The following is a 26,074-nucleotide window of genomic DNA, read 5'->3' as shown; positions in this document are numbered from 1 at the left end:
CAGGACAGCAAATAGTAAAGCTCTTCCTTCCCAGTGCAAGGCACAGTGCACAAATTCTCCCTGTTGTGCAGTCCTGGAAACATGCCTCTTGAACAATTGAGCACAAACTTCTTATTCCTTCTCATCCTGATTCTATTTTGCACTGCTGAACAATTCATTTTTCTGTAAGATACAGCTAATATTTTTTTTAAAAAAGGAGTGATTTACAAACTGTCACAGAAATGAAAATTAATACATCAACAGTCATCAAAATCAAGTGACCTGTGACCTGACTTTGAAGACCAATAGTTCACAGAGCTCCTGCATCTACTACTCTTTACTCTGATCTGTGTTTATGTGTGTGTGTGTATATATGTACATATACAAGTGAATGAATAAAAAACAAGATTCTCAGTATCTTACTGCAGCAAAAGTGGTGGCTGCTGTTGTTCCTTGCACTGTTCTCTGAGGAGTTCCAGTTTGTACTGCCGTTGCTGTCCCCAACGTACTCGTTTGTGCAGTCCCACCCAGAACAATCTGAGACTGCAGAGAACACAAACATAAGATTATTTCACTTAGAACGTACCAAAACTTGTTTTCCCTGAACCATCAAACAGAAACCGATCGACAGGACAGCAGAGTATCTTTCACAGCTGCTATAAACAGAAGTTCCTCATCTGCCATCTGTTGCAGTGGAATGAAAGAGCCACCAGATGGCACAAAACACTACACATTGAAAACTGAAATCCTGAAAGTTGATTAAGAATTGCACGCTAACCATGAACATACTCTCAGACACTCTGGTTTCAAAACAAAACTAAAACTAGTACTAAATTTCTGTGAACACAATAGGGGTGGTCCCTTAAATGCTACTTTTAAAGGGAAGTATTTCTACAAAGGCACCGAGGACACAAAAGCTCAGGTCTTATCTAGGTCTTTTTCATGAACAACGGGACAAAACAATTTACTAGTTTTGTAGACAAGTTTGTAATTCAAAGTAGGATTGTCATCTTTAAAGAACCAACATTGTAAACAAGAACTTAGCACATACACACTTCATTCATGGACTGTCAGCACAATCCAATTACTAATGACAACCCAGACACAGTAATTCTTACCAAGCTAAAGGTTCCTCTCAGAATTTTAACAAATCATTTGTAACCTTGCTCTTTATACAAAGATGCACAAGAAATGAGGGTTCAGTGCTGCCAAAGCTAACTTCCATTAGTATTTTGGGAGACAGAAGAGGAGACAAGGATTTAATTTGTCTCATTTTTTGAAATCAGGATTAATGAAGTCCGTATTATACTCATTACAGAAAAAATATGCAGATGGAATTTTTTTTTTTGTCCAGTGTAACAGCAGTGCAAATTAAGGAGACTCAGTTAGGTAAATTACTTCTTAGATCTGGAAAGATCCCTGGCACAGGCAAAGGCTTTCTGAGGGGAAAAATATTAACTGGATGCATAGGAAAACCTGCATGTTTTAAATTAAAACTCTCTAATCCTGTCTACTCAAAGGATGAAGAAAGCAGTGAAACAGATTAGGAGACAGCAATCAAACAGTATCACTGATGCCTAGAAGTCATGTGGAGAATTGCACACTTTTGCACTGTGTTTTATTCTCACACCACCACCCCTCAAATAAATCTACAAGACAGTCTATCACGGACACAGTTCAGGCTGTTAGAAGTCACTGACTTGATGCAAAAGCATAAAGCTGTTTTATTTTAGTCAATTCTGTGATTATACAAACTAGTAACAGGATAGCTTTAAATATTTATGTATGTAGGTATAATATGAAATAATAATAATAGACATATAAAAATAAACATATACATCCAAAATACGAAGTTCAGATCTGCAAATGTTTTAGAAAGGATAATCCAGAAGATATTTCTTCTCTGCATACAGCAAATATATTTCTTGTGTTTCTGGCTGTCTCAAGCAGGTTTTCAGCTATCTAAACATCTGATGTACCTCGTGTGTACTACTTTTCTACAAACTCACTTGCACAACAGGAGGACGCTGTAACGTTGTTGTGGGTTGCACTGTTGTTTGAGCCTGAGACACTTGCTTGATAATTGTAGTTGGTGTCACCTGTCGTGCAATAATAGGTGCCCCTGGAGCCTGGGGAAGAGGAAAAAAAACAAACAAAATAGTTCTTATATTTAAATATAAACTACCTTATCTAGTATTTTTTCTCTGGATAGTTGCTTACAGATACAAAAGAATGCAACTGGATCACTACAAAACTGTGAGAAGATTTTTCAGTCTTGAATTTAATGCAACTGTGATGATCTCATTGTACATATACCCGTAACCACTTTTTTTTTTCTTTTAGTCTTATAAAGAATAATGATTCTTTGGGGAAAAGAGTTCTACATGTTAACCATATATGGTCTTGAATGGTGGTCTTTATAACAAACAGTTCTAAACTTAATGCCATTCAGCTAGGTAAAAACATTTTTGATGAGTAACAGCCAAACTGCAACAGAATTAGGAACAAAATGCAATCCCTGTGCCATGTGGAAAAGCCTGCACAGCACCAGCTGGATCAATGGTTTCTTGAAATCACTAACATTCTACCTTATTTTCTGGTGTATTCTTCACTGGAAAAAAAAAAATCTTACCATTTTTAACACCGACTGTTGCTGCACTAACCTGCACTGTTGATATCTGCACCGGGGGAGCGTTGGTAGGTGTAGCAGGACGAGGAGTCATAGTATTTTGAGGCTGAGACTGAGCATGTGCCTGTGCTTGCATCTGTGCCAAGGCTTGCTGAGGGATCACCAGCAGCTGTCCGTTCTCGCTGCGCACAATGACCATGCCTGTTACAGAAGACATTGGTCAAGAAACATACATCCTTTTCAAATAAAAAAACCTGAAAAAGTATGTTCTATGTTGTATACCTATGGAATGAATGTACTCTTGAAAGACTACACAACTAACAAAAGTGTTTGAGTCAGAGCAAAACACCCAGCTGCATGATCACCTTTTGTATAAAACAGCTTAATCACAGAAAGAATCAAATTGCTCAGTATGGTGAGCATCAGCACACACATTGAGTTCTATTTGCTCCAACCAAAAAACTCCATGTGACTAGAGGTTAAAATTAGCAATCATGTAAAAATCCTATCTGCTCTTCACTAAGTAGCTTGTTTTAGGAAACATTGCAAATAAAAAAAAAAAAAATCTTGCTATTAGGCAAGAGACTCCTGATGGGTTTTCTTTCAGAGGGGAAAAACATATATATAATCACACCTAGACTTCACCATCAACAGGAACACAATTGTCTAAGTTCTAAATTAATTTCCAATAACAAATTTAGCAATGAAAGTGGCTATAAACTCATAATCTTTCTCATGTGCATCTGCAACAGACTGCATTGTGCCATATTCACCCCAAAAGAAAAATAAAGTGGAGAGGGAAATGAGGCAGTCATTCCCTGCTCAGTCACTCAGATCAATACACTTAACCCCACTGGGCAGCTATAGGGAGCCAGATTTTAATAGACAGATTTTCAGATGATAGTCTGTCTTGAAGGCACAAACAGGATCTGGACAACATGAACTGTTTTTCAAGAGCTCATTCATTCAACATGCCTCAGTCAGTCCACAAGAGCCTTCAGACCTCCTAAGGAAACACTGGGCACTAAAATTAGTTAGCCTTTCTGAGCAATGAACTGCGGGAGGAAACTCCACCATGAAAATCAAGAGGCACTACTGAAATCACAAATTTCTTCTTAAGTGTTGTTCAGTGAATAAAAAGCCTGTACACATTCCTCAACAATATCTGAAGATTTGGTCTACACCATTGCAGAGCATGACTACTTCAAATGAATAAAGCTTTTATTTGCTTTTCTATTCAGATTGACATGCTGAAATGTTTCTAGACAAAGCCTTGAAAAGTTTTCTTGAACTGTTTGAAAATTAAACTGTAAAAATCCATATCTTGATTTCTACAACAATTAGTTCAAAAGAAAAACAGGTATTAGTTGATTTGTCCCTCATTTTTTCCTTACATTCTCTACATTAGCTCTCTTTTAATGACACAGTCACACAGAGACTTTAAACTAGTTTACATCAAAAAGGTGACTTCCCATTGCAACTTATTTAGAAGTGTTAAGGTGGTACTGCAATGTGCTATGGACAATAGTTGTATCTAGAAGTAAATATTCTCAAGCTGCTTTTCTGCAGGAAAGGAGGAGAGGGGAAAGTTTATTTATCACCTTGCAGACTGTAGAAATAAATACTCGTAGTTTAGCTGTAAAATCCAAAAAAACATTTTCCAAACCATCCCAAAAAGTAAAGTCTTTTCTCCTGTAACTTATGTAGGGATAAATGCTTTCATTGAAACAGCAAATTTTTACACTATCATCCCAGCTTACAAAAAAATCTAAAACCTCAATAGCGAATACAGAGCTTGATCTTGTCACCTGCTCATTAGAACCATCACTCAGCACCAACCTCATGCCGTGGGGAGGAACGACTGACAAAAACACAAGAAATTCAAGAAGACTAAAGACATTTCCAAGTGCCAACCCAAAGCAGCTCACCTGCATATGAGAACTGTCACACTGCTCTATGCTACCTGTTCCAGTCTTCAGCTCAATACACACAGCAGGCTGAAGAACAGGTCTACACCAAGCATTCATGTCCTACAACAGCACAACAAACCCCTGTGACACCAGTACTGTCAACTCACTGTTTTGCTCCCCAAAACATGAATGAGAAAAGAGAGAAAAGAAGGGAGATAACCACAAAGTGAAGGTTGACTACCCCTGAAGAGAAGCACAATGTCTGAACAATGAAATATTCTCTCTGAGTTACATGCATAATTAGAACATGCCTACACATTAACACCGCACAACGGCTGGAACAGACAGTTGAAAAGCATATTAATGTGAGCTTTGCAAAACATATCAAGAAAGTTCATTTTTTGGCAGAAAACAGACAAAACAATCACTCATAATTCAAACCCTGACTCTAAGTACCATCCTGCTACTTTTCTAACTATGGGAATTCTGAACCTTCCCTCAAATATTGAAGTAATAATAAGAATTCATTCATACAAAGCTCTCCCTATTGAAATAGTTCTTTTATACCACACTGGTATTTGATACATAGTTATTTTCCATTTATACAGTTTCTAGTGTCTTTAAGTTAGGGTCTACCACTGATAAATTGCTGTGAACACTTAATGGACAATAGACAAACAAAGACAATGACAAACAGACTAGTCTCGCATAAACTGGAGTCATGGTATGACAACATGAGATATTTTACTTGCTTGCAATTACAACTTGTTAGTGTAAGAGTGATGGCAGAAAAAGGGTAAAAATTCAGATCTTGATGAACTTTCCAATTGACATTTCTATGCAGAAATTCACCAATAACACAGTGTGCAGGTAATAATAGTTAACTAAACACTTAACAGCTCCCCAGTCTTGCTGAAAATTCTTTAAAAGGGAGCTGGAGCCGCCTTGCCCTCTCAGCTTCCCTCTCCTCAGCCCAACTACAGACTCCTTTTCCAACCCAATTAGCTAAAAAAGAAACGCACTAACCCAAAACTATACACAAGCTGGCATTAAGTGGATTTTCAGTGAAGTTCAGAAAGCTCATTGGTGCTGACTTAATTAAGAATTAAAAAGAAAGTCCCATTTATTTCCCACTTCTAAACAAAGTCAGTTTAGGACTTTAACAGCTTCCTCACTTCATAGGTAACCATTAACTGTAGCTCAGTTGATTCATTTGTTGCAACAGAAAAAAAAAGGAAGGGCTGAGAGCCACACATGTAGAACTAAACAAAACATTTTTCTTATGTTCAAAAACTTGTATCTTAAATATTTTAATATAGACAAGCGTCATAAATGCAAAATCTAATTTGCATAAGGGTGCAAATGCTGTACGAACCAGATCAGAAATGACTACCAAGTACTAGAAGACAGCCAAAATTGTACCAAGGTATCTCACTTTTCTATTTAGTACTGCAGCATATTAAAAGTAAGGATTAAATATGTCTGTTTCAAGTATACCATCCAGGTTTTTGTTCCACAAACGGACTAATTGCTATTTAAGACCAAACAGCTAATAAAGATAATTAGAAAAGTTTAATTAGAAAAAGGTGATAATAAAATTGGCCATTTTAAATCTCTCTACCTTCTTTTTCCTAGAAAATCTGATTGTGTGTACTATAAAATCATATTCACTATTAAAAATGCAAACATTCAAGTATTCTTTCCAAGTCTCTCATTTAAAAACTAATTAAAATTAAAATTAATTACCATTTTTGTTAGAAGTTACAGGCTTAAGAGAATCCTGAAAGTGTCTCATATTTTAGTTTGAATTAAACAATTCATCCCTGCTCCAAATGAAGGATTAACAAAATTGAGTTGGATTGCTCCTTATTCTAAAAAGATTCGTGCTTCTGACTAGTACAATGGTCAACTCATATGTTCTTGTGAAGACCTTCCCTGATCTCTCCTGTTTTGAAGTCTTTGGATGGAAAAGTTAAATATTATATGATGTAGCTACATGATTCTGCAATGTATCAGTTTTGCCTCTTGCTATTTGTATTTCCATTTACTAAGGCCAACTCCATTTACAAAGTGTTGTGCTTTGGGGTGGGGTTTTTTTGTTTGTTTGTCGGCATTTGTTTTTTTTAACTAATAAAACTTGTAAAATCATGCCCTGGAGTAAAGAGTGAAAAGCTCTGGCTATATGACATGTCAGAAAAACATTAACCATGCTTTTTTGTGTCTTCCTCTTGGACACATGACTTGGCCTAGCAAGAAAAATATTCTCAAAATAATTAAGTAAGAAGAAAAAAGTATTTTGTAGCCATGCAGACAACTCTTTAACTCCTGAAACCTTCAGCTTTCTTGCTAAAGAATCTCTGCATGCAAAAAACCCAAACCAAAACAGTTTCCTGGTTTGTTACCAGTCTTTGCTGGTAAAACTAGATTAATAGTATTTGTAGGACCTGGACTTTCCAATGGCAGAACTAAAACTTTCTGCAGATACAGAAGGCATCTTCAGATTACTGTTCTGAGGAAAAACACCATCCAGCAAATTGTCACCTCTGACAACCATACCTGGCAAACAGCCACTCAAACAGCAACATGTCTAGGTGTCACCCTCTTCCACAATAAATTTCTCAGGGACTCAGTTCATACAGGAGGTGACACACTGAAAGACTTCAGCAACAGTTAGCAAGCACCTAGCTTGAGGGCCATGAAAAGGTATGCTGGTCACTGGGCATACCGGCATGCAAGAATGAAACCCGTGTGCACCTGAAATATAAAACCTAGAAAGTATCCATCAGATCACAAGTGACAACAGCTCTTTCTGGTACAGATACCAAACAGAAGAACAGAAGGTTCAAGTTTACAGATTTTTGCTTATTACCCACAATGTAACTCATGGTCTAAACCAGATCAATTCAGAACCATTACTAAGGAACATAGACTTTTAATAATTTATTTTTTTAGTAGACAGGGTGTGACAGAAGAATTAGTAGATGTATAACCTTGAAATTGCACAGAGAATACCCTTTTCCAGCCTCCTGAAGAAATTCTAAAAGTAAATAAACATTATTACTAGAGAAAAAACAGCAAGGGTCAAGGAGAACTGTTAGGCAGCAGAGAATCACCTTGAATACACACACACATGCTGATGTTCAGAAAAGATGTCCAAGCCAGAAAGAATAACTAGAGGATTGATGTTTCTTGTGTAGGAAATCGAAGTCCTTACAAACATCTCTGGAAAAGAGAGTTCTTGATCGTAACACCCAACAACATCTAAGAAATCTTCAAATCCTAACTAGATTTGCCAGGAAAGTTTGCTAGGTTATCTTAACACCAAAGCAGCTTGTACCTTAATCTCTCAAGCACATACTCATTTGAGGCAAGATGCTGCAAACATTTGACATGGCAAAACAATCTGACAGTAATCTTAAGTGGACTCTGCCATATTAGCAGAAGAAAGCTTTGTAACAGTATCCCTTCTGCATTGTCAGGAGAGATTCTGTTGCAAAAGAAAGAAAAGCAAGTGTCTGTAAGGTTATGTAAGTTGATATCATACACACCACAAAAACCATCAAAGCAAAGGAGATGAGTCAATGTTCTGCAGACGACTGGATAAGGCTATATAGAGACCTTGACATGACAAAACCTTTATAAAAAGACAAAATATCTAAGATTTTCTCAATTAAAATCACTAGAATAATACTGGAGGAAAGGATAGCTTCCTACACAAACTACAGGATGAACTTTCAGCAGACGTTACATATATGATAGGGTCCCTTATTGCAGAAAAGATTATGATAACCTGATACTGATATCAATGCTGTCCAACAATCCACCATTCCTCCTCTTAAGATAAGTGACTCATCTGGAGTCACCCTCACTCTGTAGGAATGAAAGACGAGGAAAAGAGGGGAGTATCTATACATGTATACTAGATGACTGCAGCTTCATGGAAGTCTGGGCAATTAGGGGAATGTTCCGTAATGCAAGACAGCTTTTAGCAGGCTTATAATTATGAACACACATCAAGGAAGAGCATCTGTAATAAACCAGCAGACGTGTAGCAGCTCATGAAGGACAATCTATATACCAACTCCTGAGAAACTGTGACTATAAATCAAGATGAACAGCACAGAAGTTTACATGGCAACACAGCTGTGGAATAGAAGTTATTGAAGACAGATTCTGTACCTGATGAGAGGTGTGCAGCACCACAGACTCTTAGTTTAGGTGCTTAGAACCTCAGGTGATCTGTGCTGCACAAAAAATCCAGAAAAAACTTATACTAGCTGAAAATGAGCCCACCACGTCCTGTGATTTCACCTGCTCCGAAAGTGCTGCCACTGCCCTGTCAGCCTGTGCACACAGGAGTCGGTAGCAGAGACGTTCCCTGCTGGGTGGCAGGTCCACAGGCCATGAAGCTGCCAGGCGGAGCCAGCGCTGTCCAGCACATTGGAGCAACCGAGAGGCTGAACCAGCCTCCCTCACCTCTGCTTCTCAGGGACGGGCACCCTCAAGCAAAGAATGCTGAGGTCTTACACACAGCTGTATGGAGACCACACAGTGCACACTATGCCAAGCATATCTTAAAGGTGCCTGTTAAACGTTCAGCACCTGTTGTGCTTAAGGTGAGCTAAAAGTTGGCATGAAAAAACATGACTGTCAGGTGTTGCTTCAGAGCAGCTCTAACACAGAACACTTGGAGTGTCTCCTGACAGGCACTAAACATTACACCATAGTGAAGATCGGCAGAGCACAGAGCTTCAGACAAGTGCTTAATAGAGAGCTACAAAAGTACAGCACTTCTTTCACTTTTCAAATCATGTCATTCTAGAATGAAGTAACATTTCACTCAGATACGATGCCTAAAAGTTTTGGTACAGCCTTAGTTCAGTACAGCACTCCACTTGATTTCCATATCAGTCTCCCCACATGCCCCATCTGCACACACCAACCACAGATCATAACTAACAGTTATGGCCTGTGAAATACTAACTCTTGAACAGCTGACTTACAATTACTGCCAACATAGAGGAAAGATTTGTTCTCAAAAATTACCAAGAATCCTGACTGCAGTGCATAGAAAATGTATTTTGTACAGATCAAGTACACAAGTCCACATTTTGATAATCTGCTTCTGTTTTTCTTACTAAAGAGTCAAAGGACAAAAGAAACACAACTTCATAGTAAAAGCTTTTGCTTGCTCTTACTATGCAAGAATTCAAACTATAGAACCCAGCGGAACTGTCTAAATAACGATGAAGTGAATAATTTGTGAAGTATTGATTCACAAGTCTTTTAAGAATATAGTTAAAGGAATAACATCATGTTGGACTGCCAAAAAGTCATTGTATTTACCTGTGATCTCCTCAGGAAAAAAACCTCTTGAATGCTCAGTTGAAAAGGTCTCTAACTAGCACTACAGCAAAGCAGTCATTTTATGTATCAACAATTGACAAACCCTTCAACAGCAATGTGACTTGAAACTATTCTGATTTCTCTGGAAAGCTATATTCCTTGAAAGTGTGTTAACATTCCTTTCTAGTCAAGCATGCAAAGCCAAAACACCAGAGTGCTGTCAAACGGCAACCCAATCATCACACAAATCTGCCTTTAATGTGATGCAGAAAAAACTAAGAAAAACACTATCAAGTGCTAAACCAATTACTTTAATTGTTGATCTCAAAGTGATTCAGATTTAGCTCTGCCATTAATTTCAATATACTTACATGAAACAACAATGCAGTTATACCAAAAACAGATTTGTTTTTGAGAAAGGAGGACACAAAATATGATGTCACTAATTATTTTGATCTGTTATTCTAAATAAGAGACTTTAAAATTCAACTAGTCTTTATTTCTGGCAAAGAATATGTCTACACCAAGGCATGTGAACATCAGTGCTGCTCAAGCACCTGCTATACTGCACTTACCAGTCTGCACACACATACTTCATGAGGACTGATGCATTAAAGCCATATTACCTCCCTTCAAAAGCAATACCCTAAAACAACTAAATACATGAAAACCATTAAAAAATGCATTTCTTTAATTAGTCCCCACTGTGAATGCCCTATTCTAAGTATACACCCTTTGTAATCCTAGTAGTGACAAAACTTTTTCCTGATGCCAACTTTTCACCTCAAGCTGTTGAGCCTTTCTTGCAGACTCAGCTTGCAATTTTATGACTCTCTCCCTGTCGATACACAAGTTACTCTGCTTTGAGAACACACCAAACACCATGCTTGCAAGTCCAAATACAAACATGAACCTGAGATTACATGTCATTTGCCTGAGAGCAACATTTATCAAATAGCACTGCTTTTGCAGTTGGTCTGAATACTGAATAAAAGTATTTTCACACCTGTAAGCTTGAATACAGAAAGCTTTTAAACAAAATCAAGCCTAGTTTTGATTTTTACTAACCATCAAAAGCACAGTCCTGAGTAATGACTAAGCTTAATGACTGGGTATGACTAACACTTATAAATAATTAGTGCCTTCTTTACCCCGTCCCCCATGGAGGAGAGGGAAGGAAAGAAAACCAAATGATACACTGGAAAAAAAAAAAAAAAGGAAGAATGAAAGGAAATAAAGAGGTTGAAGTTTATGGCATGAACACTTTCCTCTTCTTACAATCCACCTTTAAACCTAATGCAAACATGACTGCATGTATGTTTATTAAAAGCAGCTCCCCATGCTTCTCTATAAAATTCTGCACTGTTCAGCCACTCTCAGCCTTCTTACTCCACATCCCTACTTCTGAACTCCTCCTCTTGGCCCCTCAACAAACACTCTTCTGGCCACCTCAGTTGACTCTTTGCCACAGGTGGTGCAATTCCTCAGTGCTATTCCTTGGAGTTGGTACTTCTGACTCATGTGGGTACAACTGGTCCCACTTGCCACACCACCACTTATGCTGAATGCACCTGATGTTATTACATTTTGAGCGAGGCACTAAATCTAACCCTCCCTTACAGAAATACTTGATAAATAAATTGAAGGTGTGAAGACAGCTTTCTACAGCCTTGCTGACCCCTCTAACCATTTAAGAAAGACTACAGCATGGCACTACATCTCATTGTTTAGTTTTTGTTTATACTCAGATATCTAGAGCAGACATTTTTCGACTCAATCTATACTGGTCATCTGTACAGAGTCTATCCAGCAAGTGCTTTTTCTGTATCAAAGTACTGTGATGGCTTTTAACAGTTCAACTACTCTCAGAAGCATTTATTAATGAAGTCATAATGATAAGTTAAACCATTTTTACTAGACAGACTTACTTGATTCAATGCAAACCTTAGATGAGTCATGTTAGCCATGTAGAATCATACTACCTACTGATACAAGTTTTATGTTACAAGTTGTCTAGATACTGGATACAATGTATTACTGGAAAAGACATTTTAGTAATGCAGTTTAAGGGAAAAAGGATCAAAAGTAAAAGATGCATAGCGTTCCTAACTTACAGTTCTAATGTATGAACAGAGTTCTGCACTGACAATAAGTTATTGAATTTTTATCAATACCTTTTTCCAAATCCTAAAGAGTATGGCAACCAAGACAAAACTTGCACTTAATCCTGCACAAATACACAGGGAAAGGGCTGTCCCTGGGTAAAATGATTTATAACATATTTATGCACGTTGCTGAGAATCAGGCTTTTATGTTCATAGTGTAACTTTCTGATCACTGGTAATACAAGTACAGAAACTAATATTTTTAAAATGTTGTTTCTAGCCTGACAACAATTACAGAGCCAAAGATTATCGACATTTGTACAATGCCTTAAGAAAGCTCTGCTGAGGTGCTGAACCTGCCTAAACAGATCTCACTGCAGAAACAGGACACAGCTATATCAATTCCATGTAATTATCACCTCCTGCATGGTTATTGATAATCTATACCATTACATAGCAATGATGAGGTTTTGTTATCACAAAAATATATTCTATATTGAAGAACCCCTTTGTTAAAGGCAGAAATAAGGAAAATTATTTCCGTTGACATTAAATATTATACTAAAGACACCTCAGGAAAATTTGTTCAAGATAGGAGGCTTTGTGGTAAAAACTGGGCTCTCACTTCGCTGAGACACCCGAACCTCCAGAAGACAACAAGCATTTCTAAATGGAAATTACCACAGAGGAGAACTAGGGTAAAAGTTTGTAGATAACACTTCCACAATAGGTTAAAAAAAAAGAGATAGAGAGAATCATGTACTCTATTCATGTGTCATTGGTCTCAATGGGAAAACAAAACAAAACACATCAAACAAAAACAAACAAAAAAAAAAGCCTAATCTAGTTTGAAATATGATTGATCACACAGTCATTATTTACAGCCTAGTCCATGTACAATTCTTATGCTTCTCTCAACAGTTGAGCTGGAAATGGGACCATTTTGCCACAATAATTTAGTGGTTCCATCTCCAGTCTGGACACAACCATATCATTGCAAAAGATGCTTATTGTATAAGCTATTTTCCTTCTCTTATGAGGAAGAAGCATTAGAGAGGGCTGCTACAGCAAAAATTGTATCCAGATAAGAAAGGTTTTGCAACAATAAAACACCTGTATTAGTATAAATACACTACAACTTCTTGCATTTAGGCAAGACCTTAATTAGTTTAAAAACAAATTCAAGTGAATGCATTAACAACTTAGAACAACACAGAACCAAAGCCTGAACATGCCCACAGCTACTGTCTCTGTAAAATAGCTGTGTGCAGCCTGTCAGAGGGAGACAGCTGAGGCTTCAGTCCCAGAGCGCATCAAGAAAACTTTGGCAACACTCACAGATCACATACCTATTTGTACACAAGCACATCCTTGAGGCCATGCACTGAAAAAGCCATTTCCAACACGTGAGTGCCACATACTCTCTCTAGAGTTTGGTCTTCCCTCACATCCAGCTTTACAGTTCATAATACAACTGAAATAACTGTCGAGTAAGTAGGACTAAAAGTTCCTTTTCATCATTGGCTTCAGTTGTGAGAAACACAATTTTCGTCTTCTTTCACAACAGATAATGTTCCTAACATAAACTTGCTAACACTTACTGTTTTTCAACTGGCAAAAGCCTTCTTTTTAACATCAAGCAATGGCATCAAATTCAAGGAGCAGATTCAGACAGATAAATGGAGTTACAAACATTCATAAAGTTTCAACACAGAGAACAATCCTGACAAGAGTAGTTATGTTCAGGTAAAAAATGCTGATTGCAAGTATTTCTAACAAAAACTGCACATAGTAACAAAAAACATTTAACATGTTTTGTTCTTAAGTGACTTCTATGTCTACTTCCTGCCAAGCAGACTCGTAGCATTTGAACACAGTTTTTATGAGAACAAAAGCTAGAAAGCCAGCTTTCCACAAGCCAACCTCTTCTCTTTGCTAAAACCCACTCTGGCTAATATCAGTATTTTCAACTGCGTTCCTGAAATACTTTGTACATATTTTTATGATTCTATTTACATATCATTTCTCAAAACAGAGAAGACAAACAATAGTAAAAGTTTTCATACATCACATTTCATTTGAAGAGAGTCTCTGACTCTTACTAATTTGTGTCTTATCAGTGCCCCAAACTGTTGCATTCTCATCTCAGATTGCTAACTCTGCTGCAGCATCATGTGTTAGTAACTGATTCAGGTCCTGGGTAGCATCCAAATTTGTGGTCCTCAAACCAAAACACTGCATCTTAGAAGTAACTCACATAGATTTCCAGAGATGGAAAATTCATTTAGCTCACTGAACATAGAAACACCATGTAAATTCTGAAGTAGCAGAGTGCAAAATGGCTCATAAGAAATAATTCACTTCTGGTCATTGACCAACCTTGACCACAAGCCTAGAGATGTCCAAAAAAACCCAGAAAGACCACAATTTGAAATACAGATAGACACAAGAAACAAATCCATACATGCTCTTCCAAAGGCTATTGGAAACAACAGCATTTTCCATAACAGAACTGAACAGTATGTAGTCAAAGTTAACAGCATCCACAGCTTAATTCAATCACAATTATTTTCCCATTAGATCCCATCACTTAGAGATATCCTTATCAAATGAGCAAAATGAGGCATTGGTTTGCCTCATGACACTCATTTTAACAAAAATATCCTATTGCACAGCTCTCTGAGTCTTAAGTTCTTTGGGGTACAAAGATAAGCATGCAGGATTCCTCATTAGGAAAGTTCCAATAAGAACAAACACAACTTCCAGTCTGGTGACATATGGCAGATCTGATGTAGCAGATTTCAAATAAAGCAGAATGTTCCTTTTGCTGATGTATGATTTGAACATAAAATCCACCCCTCACCCAGAAGAGCTCTGCAGAAGAGATCCACAGTTACCTTTCAGAAAGAGAGATACCACTTTATGTGCCAAGTATAGGACTCCCAAGCTTTAATCTTGGCAAAGTATCGATTCCCTCATGGCCTTGGGCAAGTCAGAACTTCTCTAACTTGCTCTTTCCCCCAGCTCTAAAGAGAGTTCTTACTACTTTATTTACCAACCACACAGGCATGTTGGAAGGATTAAGTTTTGTACAATGCTTTGAAAGTAAATCATACTATAAGTACTATTAGAATCTCCTATTATCGTCATGCATTACAGACACTATGTTTGACAAAATACAGCCATGCCAACACAATCATTAGGCATAATATTGGCAGCACATGCAACATACAGGGAAACTATAATCAGGATATGTTTGAACTCGCTTGCTAGTCAGTGAGAAATAGAAACAACTACATTCCACTACTTCATAGTATTTCTTCTGTTCCTTTCTCTGTTTCTGATATGATGGAAGTTCAAAAATTTTCTCATCTATTTATATTCCTAGTTACTTTAGGCACTTCTGGAGTCCACATTTTAAGTAAAGAGTAACCCAAAGAATGGCACATTCAGTAACACTAATTGTTTTACAATTAAAAGATTGTCTGATTCTTCGCAGCCTGTCATCTTTCTCCTTTTTCTAGCTACTCTTTTGCCTGACAGCCTAGCACTCCAACTCCTTACTGAAGGAAACTGAAGTACTCCTGTGGCAGTTATTTTACAGTGACTCCAGCTTTAAAAAGTACAACTTCTCAAGTCAAAAGGACCTAAACTCATTAAATTAAGTATGTGTTCAGGTAGTTTTTCCATCTTAAAGGTACTACAGTCAAGGCCTAAGTTCGAAGCCTTCTTGGCTAGATAACAACAAGCTAAAAATCACTGCTTTCTACAAAAGTTTCCACTTAACACCAAGTGACGTTTTCAGCCTCTGAGGCCATGAAGAAAACTTTAAATGTCCAAACAGATGTAGTCCATCCTCCAGAGTCTGCAGATGTACAGCACCAATGTTCTTCCTGGTACCCTCTGCTTCTAGGAAGCACCAACAGTAAGTGCAAATCAACTGTAAGTAATGTTTAAAACTCTGGAACATTTAAGTTTTTTTTAAAAGCCACTGCTGTACCAAGCACAGTAACAGTACACAAAAACCTCTCCAGAAAGAAAGTGCTGAAGTCTAGTCTCATCCCCTATCATCAGCTATTGGCAGATCAAACTGTGTCTTGTGAAAGTAAAAGATGTTTTATTATTAGATAAAAAGCAAAAGAAATCTCTGTTAGCAGCTCTATTACTGCTGGACAACGGCATTACTGCTAATGAGAATACTGGTCATGATTGCAGAAGTAAAAAAACTTAACGACAACCCACTCTATCTGCTACCTTCAAATAGGAGTGACTATCACACAGTCTTGCTTACTCAGTCTTTTGGATCAAGCTAGCAAACTTTCATGGGTCCTAGGAAAAACTTCTTTACAGAAATGGTTATCAAGCACTGGAACAGGCTGCCCAGAGAAGTGGTTGAATCACCATCCCTGAATGTGTTTAACAATTGCATAGATTTGGTGTTTAGGCACACGGTGTGGCAGTGGGCTGGTGGAGCTGGTTTATGAGAGTTAGGTTAAAGGTTGGACTGGATGATCTTACAGGTCTTTTCTGTAAGTACTAACATTCAGGCAGAAGGTAAAAGCAAAGAAAAGAAGGGATCAGTGGAAATGAAGATTTCTAGATTTCAGTCTCACCTCAGATAGTAGAGAAAACTGTTCAGACTTAACAGCCCTACAGTTCTTCCAGTGTACCTACAGCACTCCACCCACAGCACTCTCTCCAATCTGCTCCTTTCTTCACACAGGCACCTCAAAAGCTTATTATGAGATGCTTGTATATAAAAATAAAGCAGAAGAGAGTAACAACTTAAAGCATCTGCAAAAATAGAAACCAGATCTTTGAACTCTTAAGTTGACAATACTGATAAAATAGACACTGGTTTTGAAACTGTATTATAGCATTGCTGGAGAAGGAAGTATTTTGGAAAGGCATTTTAAAGGACACAAGTTTTGTCATTTTACAAGATGATTCTACCATGTGTCAGCAATGACCCCTAAACACTTTACAAACTCTAACATTGTAAAAGATTCATCTGAGGGCACAATCTCAGTTACACTTTCCTGCTGAGTTTTCTGTGCTTCTGTAACAGCAGAATATTGCTCTCATGCTTTAACAAACTCAATTTTCCTACCTCCTGCCATATTATTGTATACAATGCATTTCATGCTTGAAGTACTCCAAAACAACAAACTTAATACAATTTATTTTCAGTCACAGTTTCAAAGATGTTGCATCTTTAAAGTATCACTGTAGAAAGAGAAACTTGTGTTCCTGCCCCATAGAAAATTATCTGACATGAGAAGCTATAAGTAAGGTTATTTTTGGACCATCATTACCCAGACCTGTCCAACTGGACCACAAAGTTCCAGACAAAAGACTACGCACAACAGTCCTCTTCTTAAAGATGTCCTTAGTGGAAAACCATTACTACTGCACAGACAGTACAGTTTCTTTGAGAAGCAGTATACCAGAATCCAGTAAGGTCACAACAGCTATGGCCCATTAGCTCTTCAAACATCTCTACTCTGGTCAATGTTTGTTGCACAATTGCCTTGATGCAATATAAAGCCTTATTCTATATTTTAAAAAGTGTTGATTAAGCATATTTTCCAGATGCTCTTTTTAAGAGCACATCTGAAACCTTTCAAGGTTTCTAATTTTCAAGTCCCAGGTTAGTAACACTTACTGACTGCTTTCCATGCATGTGAAACTGTAACTGTATTTTGGACAGCCAGAAACGGTAATTCAGGGTAGGAAAATAGCTATAAAACATATGCTCATTGTTGGTCAAACCTTCCATAGGAGTTTTATTTCTAAGTGTTTGTAAAGCTTTGTGTAAAAAGCAACATGGGCAGAGTATGATCTAAGGCTATTTCATGAACTTAGTCTTACAAACTCTCCTTAGCACACAGTCCTTTCAAACATAAACTTGTACATGCAAATTTGATGCATTCAGTAGTTGCACAGCACACAAGCACTGCAGTTGCAGCTTTATACTACCCAACTGCCTTTAAAAACCTGGCCTGTGATGCTCTAATTTGGAATTAAATTTCGAAAGCACAGTCAATTATTCTCCTTTCACTATAAATGTATACACACTCTACTAAAGTAGCTCTATGTGGCCAGACCTTCAGAGGTACTTAGCCCTGGCACCTGTGAGTTGTAACAGCTCAACAACCATCAGGTCTTACATGTTCTGTAAGAAACACCATGTAAAATATTTTCAAAGTTAGCTACTTTTGCAAGGTATCAAAAAGTAAGCCAAAGCAATTTAAAAAAATAAAGGTCTGTTCCACTAAAAAAAAAAATCCTTCCAATATTAAGTCTGTCTCATCATGCAAAAATCCAATTTCCAGTTTCTATGTATTGAGTCATGTATACTTGCTTATTTTAAGAGTCATGCTATTCTTTTGAAAGTATATATATTTTCTAAAGTGTAGGACAGAAAAGTGCTAAATAAAAACCTCAACTGTTTAGAACCTATATTGTTTTACTTTGATCTATAGAGACCTCCAAAGGAGCAATTTATAATCCAGCTATGCTTAAGGACTGGCCATGCTTCTTCTAAAAGCAACACATTCCAGTATGAAGTGGCAGTTTGAAAACATCAGCTACCTGGAAAAAAGGTCCCACTGGACTGAACAGTGGTATTTTTCCCATAATCAGGTTTATAATGCAGTATTAGTGAAAATGTAGAAATACATGGTAATAGACTGTAAACCTAAAAAAAAAAAATCCTTTGATACACTGTGACAATAAATAAATATATAAGGCTTTTCCAGCCTATCAATTTACAAGCTTCAAATTAAGTACTGGGATTTCAAGGTCTGAGTTGCACCACTCTTTTTTTAAATTAGCAACACGTCATTCAAGTTACTCATATATACTCATAACCTTCTACACAAAAGAAAATAAATGAGGAATATTTATGCCAGTTAGAACTTAGATACACAGAATGTGTGACAGGCTTCAGCAAACAAATGACATGGCATCACATACCAGAGATAGTACATTACTCCAAAAGATGGTGTGCAATAACACAGTATGGCTTATGATTTACCTCATGTGACAGGTGCATGGCTTTAAGGTTGGTTAGGAGTTTCAACAGATGTATTTTACTAAGAAGAGTTAAAATACATGCTACACAACATCACTTATTTCATTTGGTACAAGTAGTAAAATTAAGTTGTTTGTACAACACCCTGAAAAGAGTGAATAGTAAGAACAGAGCTATAGCTGTATATTATTAAAAAGGTGGGAAACTATGTGCAGGTTTACACAAGTATTTTCAGTTAAAAATTCAACTGGATACAAGTATAAGCCTGGTTCAAAATAACAGCAAATATATAACCTTAAATCTCCAAATGTAGGATATTTAAGGATGGACAGAGCAGTTCTCAGAAAATAAATGCTTCTCATCCTGCTTTTTTACTCATCCAGAGTTCAGGACTAGATTCCTTGTCCAGAGATGCTCAGCACTAAGCATGAGACTAGCTACTACAAAAGCTGCAACCCCAGACACAACAGGGTGAGGTAAGGACATAGGAAGAATGCCTTTTGTATAGAACTCTAGCGACTAAAAAGATCATTATAACCTTCAAATCTAAGAGTTTTTAAGTCAGAATTTGAAGGTATTTATAGCAAAAGAAGGTAGTTTTCTTGTGTTGTATCTGCTGCTTCTCTATTTATGAGTGCTCTTTGGTACTGGGGGCACGCAGGGACAGAGAGGGAACTGAACAGCATGGAAAGATTATATGAACTACTGAAAAAACCACCTTAAAGTCAAAAAAATGCCTTATGTGAAAATGAAATAGCAACATTTAATTTGATAACATTCCATTGCCAGGCTTTGGCAGTCTGCAGCTTCATCCACACTGACTTTGTAGCAAAGATACCAGGCAGAATTATTTTTTAATTATTACTGCCAAAAAGACTTTTTGGTCACCCCAAATCATATGCTAAGTAGTGGAATGGTTACTACTCTACTGCTCAAAGCCAGATGTTTCTCTTTGCTCAATGTAATGCCTTTTCCACAACTCACAATTAAACAGCAAGAAATCTTATTTGGATACCTTCCTTCCTGCAAGAAATACAATCCCAAACCAAAACCCCTCAATCCTCTTACTTACCTGGTGGTAACTGAAAATTCTGAATGTTCGTTGGATTCTGAGGTGGCTGAGGCAAACGAGGTGCTAAAACTGTAGGAGTCAAAGTTGCTCTGATTCCACTCGTAGTTGCTGTTGGAGTCCTTGGCAGACTTTGTGCCACCGTATTGGCAGTGCCTCTAGCCGTCCCTGCAGCGGTGCCAGGAGCTGCAGTAGGTATCCCACCAGGATTGGGAGCAACATTGGAGAGCCCAGCTTGCATAGTTTGCCCAATAATCATGTTACCCCCTGTAGTACTGGGCTGGCCACCAGTAGGCATCGTCTGCTGTTGAGATACTGCCTGGACTATAGTTTTAGGAGACTCAGATTTGATGACCTGTGTGGCCGGAGCTGCTGGCACAGCGGAACTGGACTGGCTGTTCACAAGCGACGTCTGCAGGGAAACTCCAGATCCCACAGTGGCTGTGGCAACAGCAGGAAAACTCCCCACACTGATGGTTGAATTGATCACAGTATTGCTCCCGTTTTGAGTGGCTGCACCAGCTGCAGCTACTGCGGGAACTGTTGCATTGATTGGGGACCTCACAAGTGTTACTGTGGACACCCCAGTTCCAATGCTGGGTGGGGTCTGCGAAGAGATAACTGTGGGCGAGGGAGAAGATGCAGAGGACACAGCAGTATTAATGAAAGAAGTCTGGATGACAGTGTTGGAGGCTGATGGCAAAACAGCATTAACAGTATTTCCTTTCCCCACAGATCCAGGTCCATTGTTAACAAGAGGGGCAACAGCAGGTGCAGAAGCAGGGTTAGCAGTCACAGGAGTTCCAGAGAAAGCAGCACTTCCTGTATGGTGAGAGTTCATCACCACATTACTCCCATTCAAAGTTTGCACTGTTGTGGTCCCAATCTTGCCATTCCTGGTGGACAACGCCGTTGCCATGGTGCTGATAACCACCGATTTGCCCTGACTGAGGGTCCCTGGAGCAGCAGTGACTTCAGAAACTCCTGCTGCTGCAGTGGTGGTGCTGGTGCTCGTTGTAGTGGCTCCATCCAGAGTCTGGGGCCTGGTGTTATGATTAATAACACCCCCTTGCACTCCTCCTGCTCCTGCAAAACAACACCAAGGTTAAGCAGAGAGAATGAGCAAGAAGACAGGTCCAGCAAAGACAGAATCTTCACCCTCATCACCAAGTCTTCTCCATCTCCCAGGCTGCCTGCATGGAGCCAAGAAAACAGGACAAAGTACAAAACGAAGATGGCTTTGAAGACATTGACTTGAAACTTCCTATTTCCCACCCAACACTAACAGATTCAATATTAATTCTAATACCTCTGCTTTCAACACTAAGACAAAACAGGGAAAATATATTTGATATGAACCAAGGGAAGGGAAAAGGAAGATCATATTAGACCTATTCCCCATTATAGAGCCTGAAATCACACGTAGCAACAGGACTGCAACTGTAAGGAGGGAAAAATGGCAATGGATGACACGTTAATAAGACATATTCCCTATGCCCAGCACATGTTACCCTCTAATCCTTTCATCTCCTACAGAGTAAGTCAGATAGATCAGGAGGCTCAACCACAGCAAAATATGAAAAAGTGAAAGGAAAGAAAAATGTTGGCCTGGCAAGAGAAAAAGTACTGCAAGGCCTGGAACAGGTTACCAGAAGACCCCACCACTTTATCACAGAATTTGTTCATCTGAATTTCCCTCAGACAGACATAGCTAAAAATAAATAAAGAAAAAGCAAAGCTGGTTTTGAGAAGGGACAAGGATGTAGCTTCTTGTCCTGAATGATCCTCATGCCTCTTGATGAGGCCTGGTGTTATCACAAGTACAATCACACAGAGTCCAGGTCCTGGCCCTAAGGAAACAGAAATGGGAAAGGAACAGCAACAGACAGATACTGAGATATGTGTTATAAGGGTTAAGGAGATCCTCCTAGAAGAGCTTCATTAATCATGACAGAAGGTCTGTAATACACTTCAGCAATAAAAAAAGAAAGAAAAAAAAAGGGGGGGAGGGGAGGAATTGCAGAGAGATTCTGGGGAGACACTTTTTTTTTTTTAATTCCCCTGAAAAACAGCTTCCCTCCATTCTCATGCAGTGAGCCCTGAGTCTCAGCCTTCACACTATCCCCCTACAACCTTCACAACACAAAGAGGGGGAATGTTCCCAGGTAGCTACGGAGGGTGGGTGGGAGAAGACATTGTACAAGGTGGGGTGTTGTGGCCTGAATTCCCCCCCTTCCTGGGACCTGGTGTTGTGACAACCCCCCCTTGAGGGCAGAGGAGGAATGAGAGGTGTTGAATGCCCCCTCCAAGCCCCTGGAACAAGGGAGGGGGTGGGGGAAGGAATATCCAGGCAGGCAGATATGGGGGGGAAGCATTTTGAGGGACTTCCTCCCCTTGAAATCCCCCCTCGCTTCCTCCTCTACAGGAAATAGGTGTCATGATTAATAACACCCCCTTGCACTTCAGCAACAGAGAAGGGGGAGGGGAAGGGAGCATTTACACAGACAGCTACGGCGGCATTATCAAGAGGGAATCCCCCCCATAACCTCCACCCCTGGGAAGGGAAGGGGAGCAGTCACAGACGGCACGGGAGGCACAGCCATTACCGAGGGGGTGGGCTCTGCCCTCCCTCAGACCCCGAGATTAAAAGAGCCCTTTTACACTCCAGCAACAAGGGCAAGAAAAGAAGAGGGGACCGGCAGAGTCACGGACGGGCACTGCCGGCTTGTTCGGCGGGGAGGCTGTCCCCACACATGATAAAACACCCTCTAGTAAGCAGAAGCGAGGAGGGAAAATAAAGAGGAGGGAGCAGAGGCGCGGATACACACCGAGGGGGCATGATGAGGGGAGGCTCTCCCCCATATGATCGATACCACCCTTTGCACTCCCGCTCCTGCCACAACGAGACGGAGGAGAGAGGGAAAAGGGGGGAAAGCAGTGAGGGAAGGAGGCAGCCGGAGCTGGGGAGTGGGGGGAGGGGAGGGCCCCTCTCCCTCAGAGCCCCCCACCCCTGCCCATGTTACCTGCTTTTGTGATCTCTGGGGCACTCAGTCCCATCTTGCTGCTGCTGCTGCTCTCTGTTTGGGCATTAGCATTGCCTCCTACTACTACTCCTCCAGGGCTAGGGCTAGGGCTGCTCACTTGCCTGTGCTCAACATTCTCTGCATCTTTCCAAGAGCCTGAGCAGAGCCTCTCATTATAGGAACCTTTGTGTTTCTGTTCTGAGTCCTAACAAATGGTGTTTCTTCCCTCTCTAAAACAATGAAAGGACCCCAAATGCTCGTACTCTTGTAGGGAGCCTGAAAGCAAATCTTCCCAAGCTGAACTGCAGTGATCTCTGGGGTGGAGTATAACAGTTACAGCACAGCATCCAGAATCCATCTATAGGAGTGGGCCAGAAGTTCCAATTCTGGGCAAAACTATGGGGAATGAGATTCAAATGAGCACACACACAATGTTGCTGACGGACGAAAATGAACAGCACAGTATGGCAAAAATGCACGTAGGTTTTAGTAGCCTTTGGTGGACAAAATCCTGCTTTTATATGAAGGATGTGTAAACAAGACAAACAACATAAAAAATATATCACACGGTTTGAATGCTGAATGCTTCATAATCCCTGGGAGAGGATTTTCCCTGGCTGTTTCAGTTCCTAACTGTACTGTTCAACTCCCCTTTTAATCTGGAGCTGGGTCCTGCCATAATCCTCAGCTATTTGGAGTGATCTGCAGGTGAGGCTGCTGGGAGGGTCCCTTTGCTCCTCTCCCCAGGGCTGCTCTAACCTCTCCTGGCGCTTTGCAGACTTTGTCCTCTCTCCCTTGTTTCAGAGCATGTCCCCAGCTGGCAGCGTGGCCAGGTTAACTCCAAGTGAGAGGTTTTGATAACCCGTGGCAAACGTTTTCTCTCTCCCAGAAGAGAGCTGAGCTAGAAAACAATTTGCAGAAGCCAGAAGCAGGGATCTGGTTTCATTTTTGATACAGCTACTACAGTTTCTAGATGTAAACACTTATCGGTGGAATCCTTGCATAGTCACTCATCAGCAGAAATCCTGCAGGTGAGGTGTATTATTGCTCCATCCCATGTGCCTTTTTTTTATCAGTGTTGTTGTGGCTTCTAAACCTTCTGTAGACACTGTAATTGGGTACTTGAGTGGCTTGGCTCCTTTAGTAGCACAAGTTAAGTTTTTAGACTTGCCTTTGGAAATACATAAGATAATCTGAAACAAAATAAAGCAATGTAAAGGAAAAGGAAAAAAAGTATCAGTGGTTAGGAAAAAAGAAATTTACTAAGAAATAAATTCTACCTTTATTCCTTGGAGTGACCGGGGACAGCTGATGGAAATTGACACTGTAAGTTACTTGAATGTTTGACACATGTAAAGAATCTTTTATAAATTCAGCTCTGTTTGCTATGTTATGCTTTCCAAATTAGGATACTGTGGAGCAGATTGTGAAACGATGATTTACATGACTTGAGGCTTTTGCTCCGTGTGATTAAACACAATAGCATTTCCTTTGGTTCCCTTTAAGTTGTATTTTAAAAAAATGTATTTAAATGTGTGGATAAATGTATTAAAAATACAGGTTATCTCAACACGAGTAAAAATATCAGGCAAAAAGTGCATTATTGAGTACTGTGAAAAGTACAGCTCAACATTGTTAGAACTGCAGCATTCTAAAGATGGAAATAAATGTTAAAATTACAGCTAAGAAAAAATATGCAATATACCATTTTTTTCTGGCAAGAAAGTGGAAACATCGAGTTTTGTTGGCTCATTCTTCCTTTTGCAAAGGATTTAGTGTTGAGCTTTTACCTACCTACATGATATACTGGGAGCCCCCGGGGCCTGCGGAACGCCTCCGGGGGGGAGCCGGGGCACCCTGGGGCTGCTGCGGGGCTGCTGCGGGGCCCCGGAGCGCTGGGCCCGGGCTGAGGCCCGGGGGGGCCCGGCGGCCTCGCAGGAGGGACCTGCACTTCGACCTCATTGTGCAACCATCGTCAAGGAAGTAAATAATGAAGTGAAAAAATACAACCTGCCTTCTCCTAAGGGCCCTCTTTGGCCCGGCGCCGTCTTCCCCAGAGAGAATTAGCTGGTGGGACAATATTAAGCGAAAGGTAAATTGTAGCGTGTGGTAAGTTCTAAATCAAAGCGTAAAATAGCACCTCTGGTTCCAGTGTTATAAAGTAAGGTTTGCTTATTGGGAACGGGTGGAATTAGAGGCTGGAACTGTGTTGCAGTGGGACCAGCTCAGCATGTTCCAATGCCCTGGTTGATGATGCCCAGAACTGACTGGCCTGAGAGCTGAGTGAAGGCTGCAAGGGTGGAGACCGGGAGGAGTAAGAGCTGTGAGTTACCTGTGAGAAGGGATTGCTTTAAATAGGTCAGAGACAAGGTATTCTCTACTTAGGGTTGCCCAAACATGGGTGTCAACGCTTCCTGCATTGCATATTTGTGGTCACCACTTAACTTGTAGTGCTGTAATATGGATTAATATGAATTAAGTTGCTGTGCTCACCAGCTGGTCCCATGAGCGATGGGAACAGTGCTGAAGTCCTGTCCCATGTCTTACCCTGCCCCCAGATATGCAAACGTGTCTACAAGGGAGAAGCTGTTTACCAAAAATTCACCCGGGAAACATAAAAACTGCCAGGTATTTGTTCTTGGTATATAGGCCTCAAATAATATGTTTGGGTTTTTTTTTTTAAATCAAAAGTCTTATAAATTCATGGTTTATGGTAAGGGATATTACTGTTCTAGTTTCTCATGTCTTCCTCTCACCTGGAGACTTTGGCTGCTGAGTAAAAATTAGAAGGCTGAGCCTTTCCTAAGGCTCTGATCACTTCACCAGGTGGCATCACTAGGAGGGACTACCTTGCTCCTCTGAGAAGTTTTATATAAATCTTTTATTCTTGTTCTCAAATGTTTTGTACTCTCTAGCTTTTTTTTTCTATCATCATTTGAAACTCGGGGAGAGAAAGAAAACACCCTTTTCTTTCCCT

At 39.6% G+C, this 26,074-nt stretch overlaps 1 protein-coding gene across 1 annotated transcript in view; it reads right to left on the bottom strand.

Annotated features, from left to right (window-relative positions):
- The window catches only part of TAF4 (TAF4 RNA polymerase II, TATA box binding protein (TBP)-associated factor, 135kDa), a 36,728-nt gene extending 13,522 nt beyond the window's left edge, over positions 1 to 23,206 (bottom strand). The window contains exons 1-5 of the mRNA XM_009998623.1: positions 23,098 to 23,206; positions 20,078 to 21,160; positions 2,643 to 2,809; positions 1,989 to 2,108; positions 403 to 522 (exon numbers count right to left, since the gene is read on the bottom strand). Coding sequence (XP_009996925.1) covers positions 403 to 522; positions 1,989 to 2,108; positions 2,643 to 2,809; positions 20,078 to 21,160; positions 23,098 to 23,131 — 1,524 coding nt within the window. The 5' untranslated portion in view covers positions 23,132 to 23,206. The remainder of the gene's footprint in view (positions 1 to 402; positions 523 to 1,988; positions 2,109 to 2,642; positions 2,810 to 20,077; positions 21,161 to 23,097) is intronic.
- Between the last annotated feature and the right edge of the window lie 2,868 nt (positions 23,207 to 26,074).

This window comes from Chaetura pelagica, unplaced genomic scaffold (assembly GCF_000747805.2).
Source record: "Chaetura pelagica isolate M959 unplaced genomic scaffold, ChaPel_1.0 scaffold275, whole genome shotgun sequence".
Classification (NCBI taxonomy): domain Eukaryota; kingdom Metazoa; phylum Chordata; class Aves; order Apodiformes; family Apodidae; genus Chaetura; species Chaetura pelagica.
Note: the sequence above shows the minus strand (reverse complement) of the source record. Positions and strands in the feature narration are given on the sequence as shown.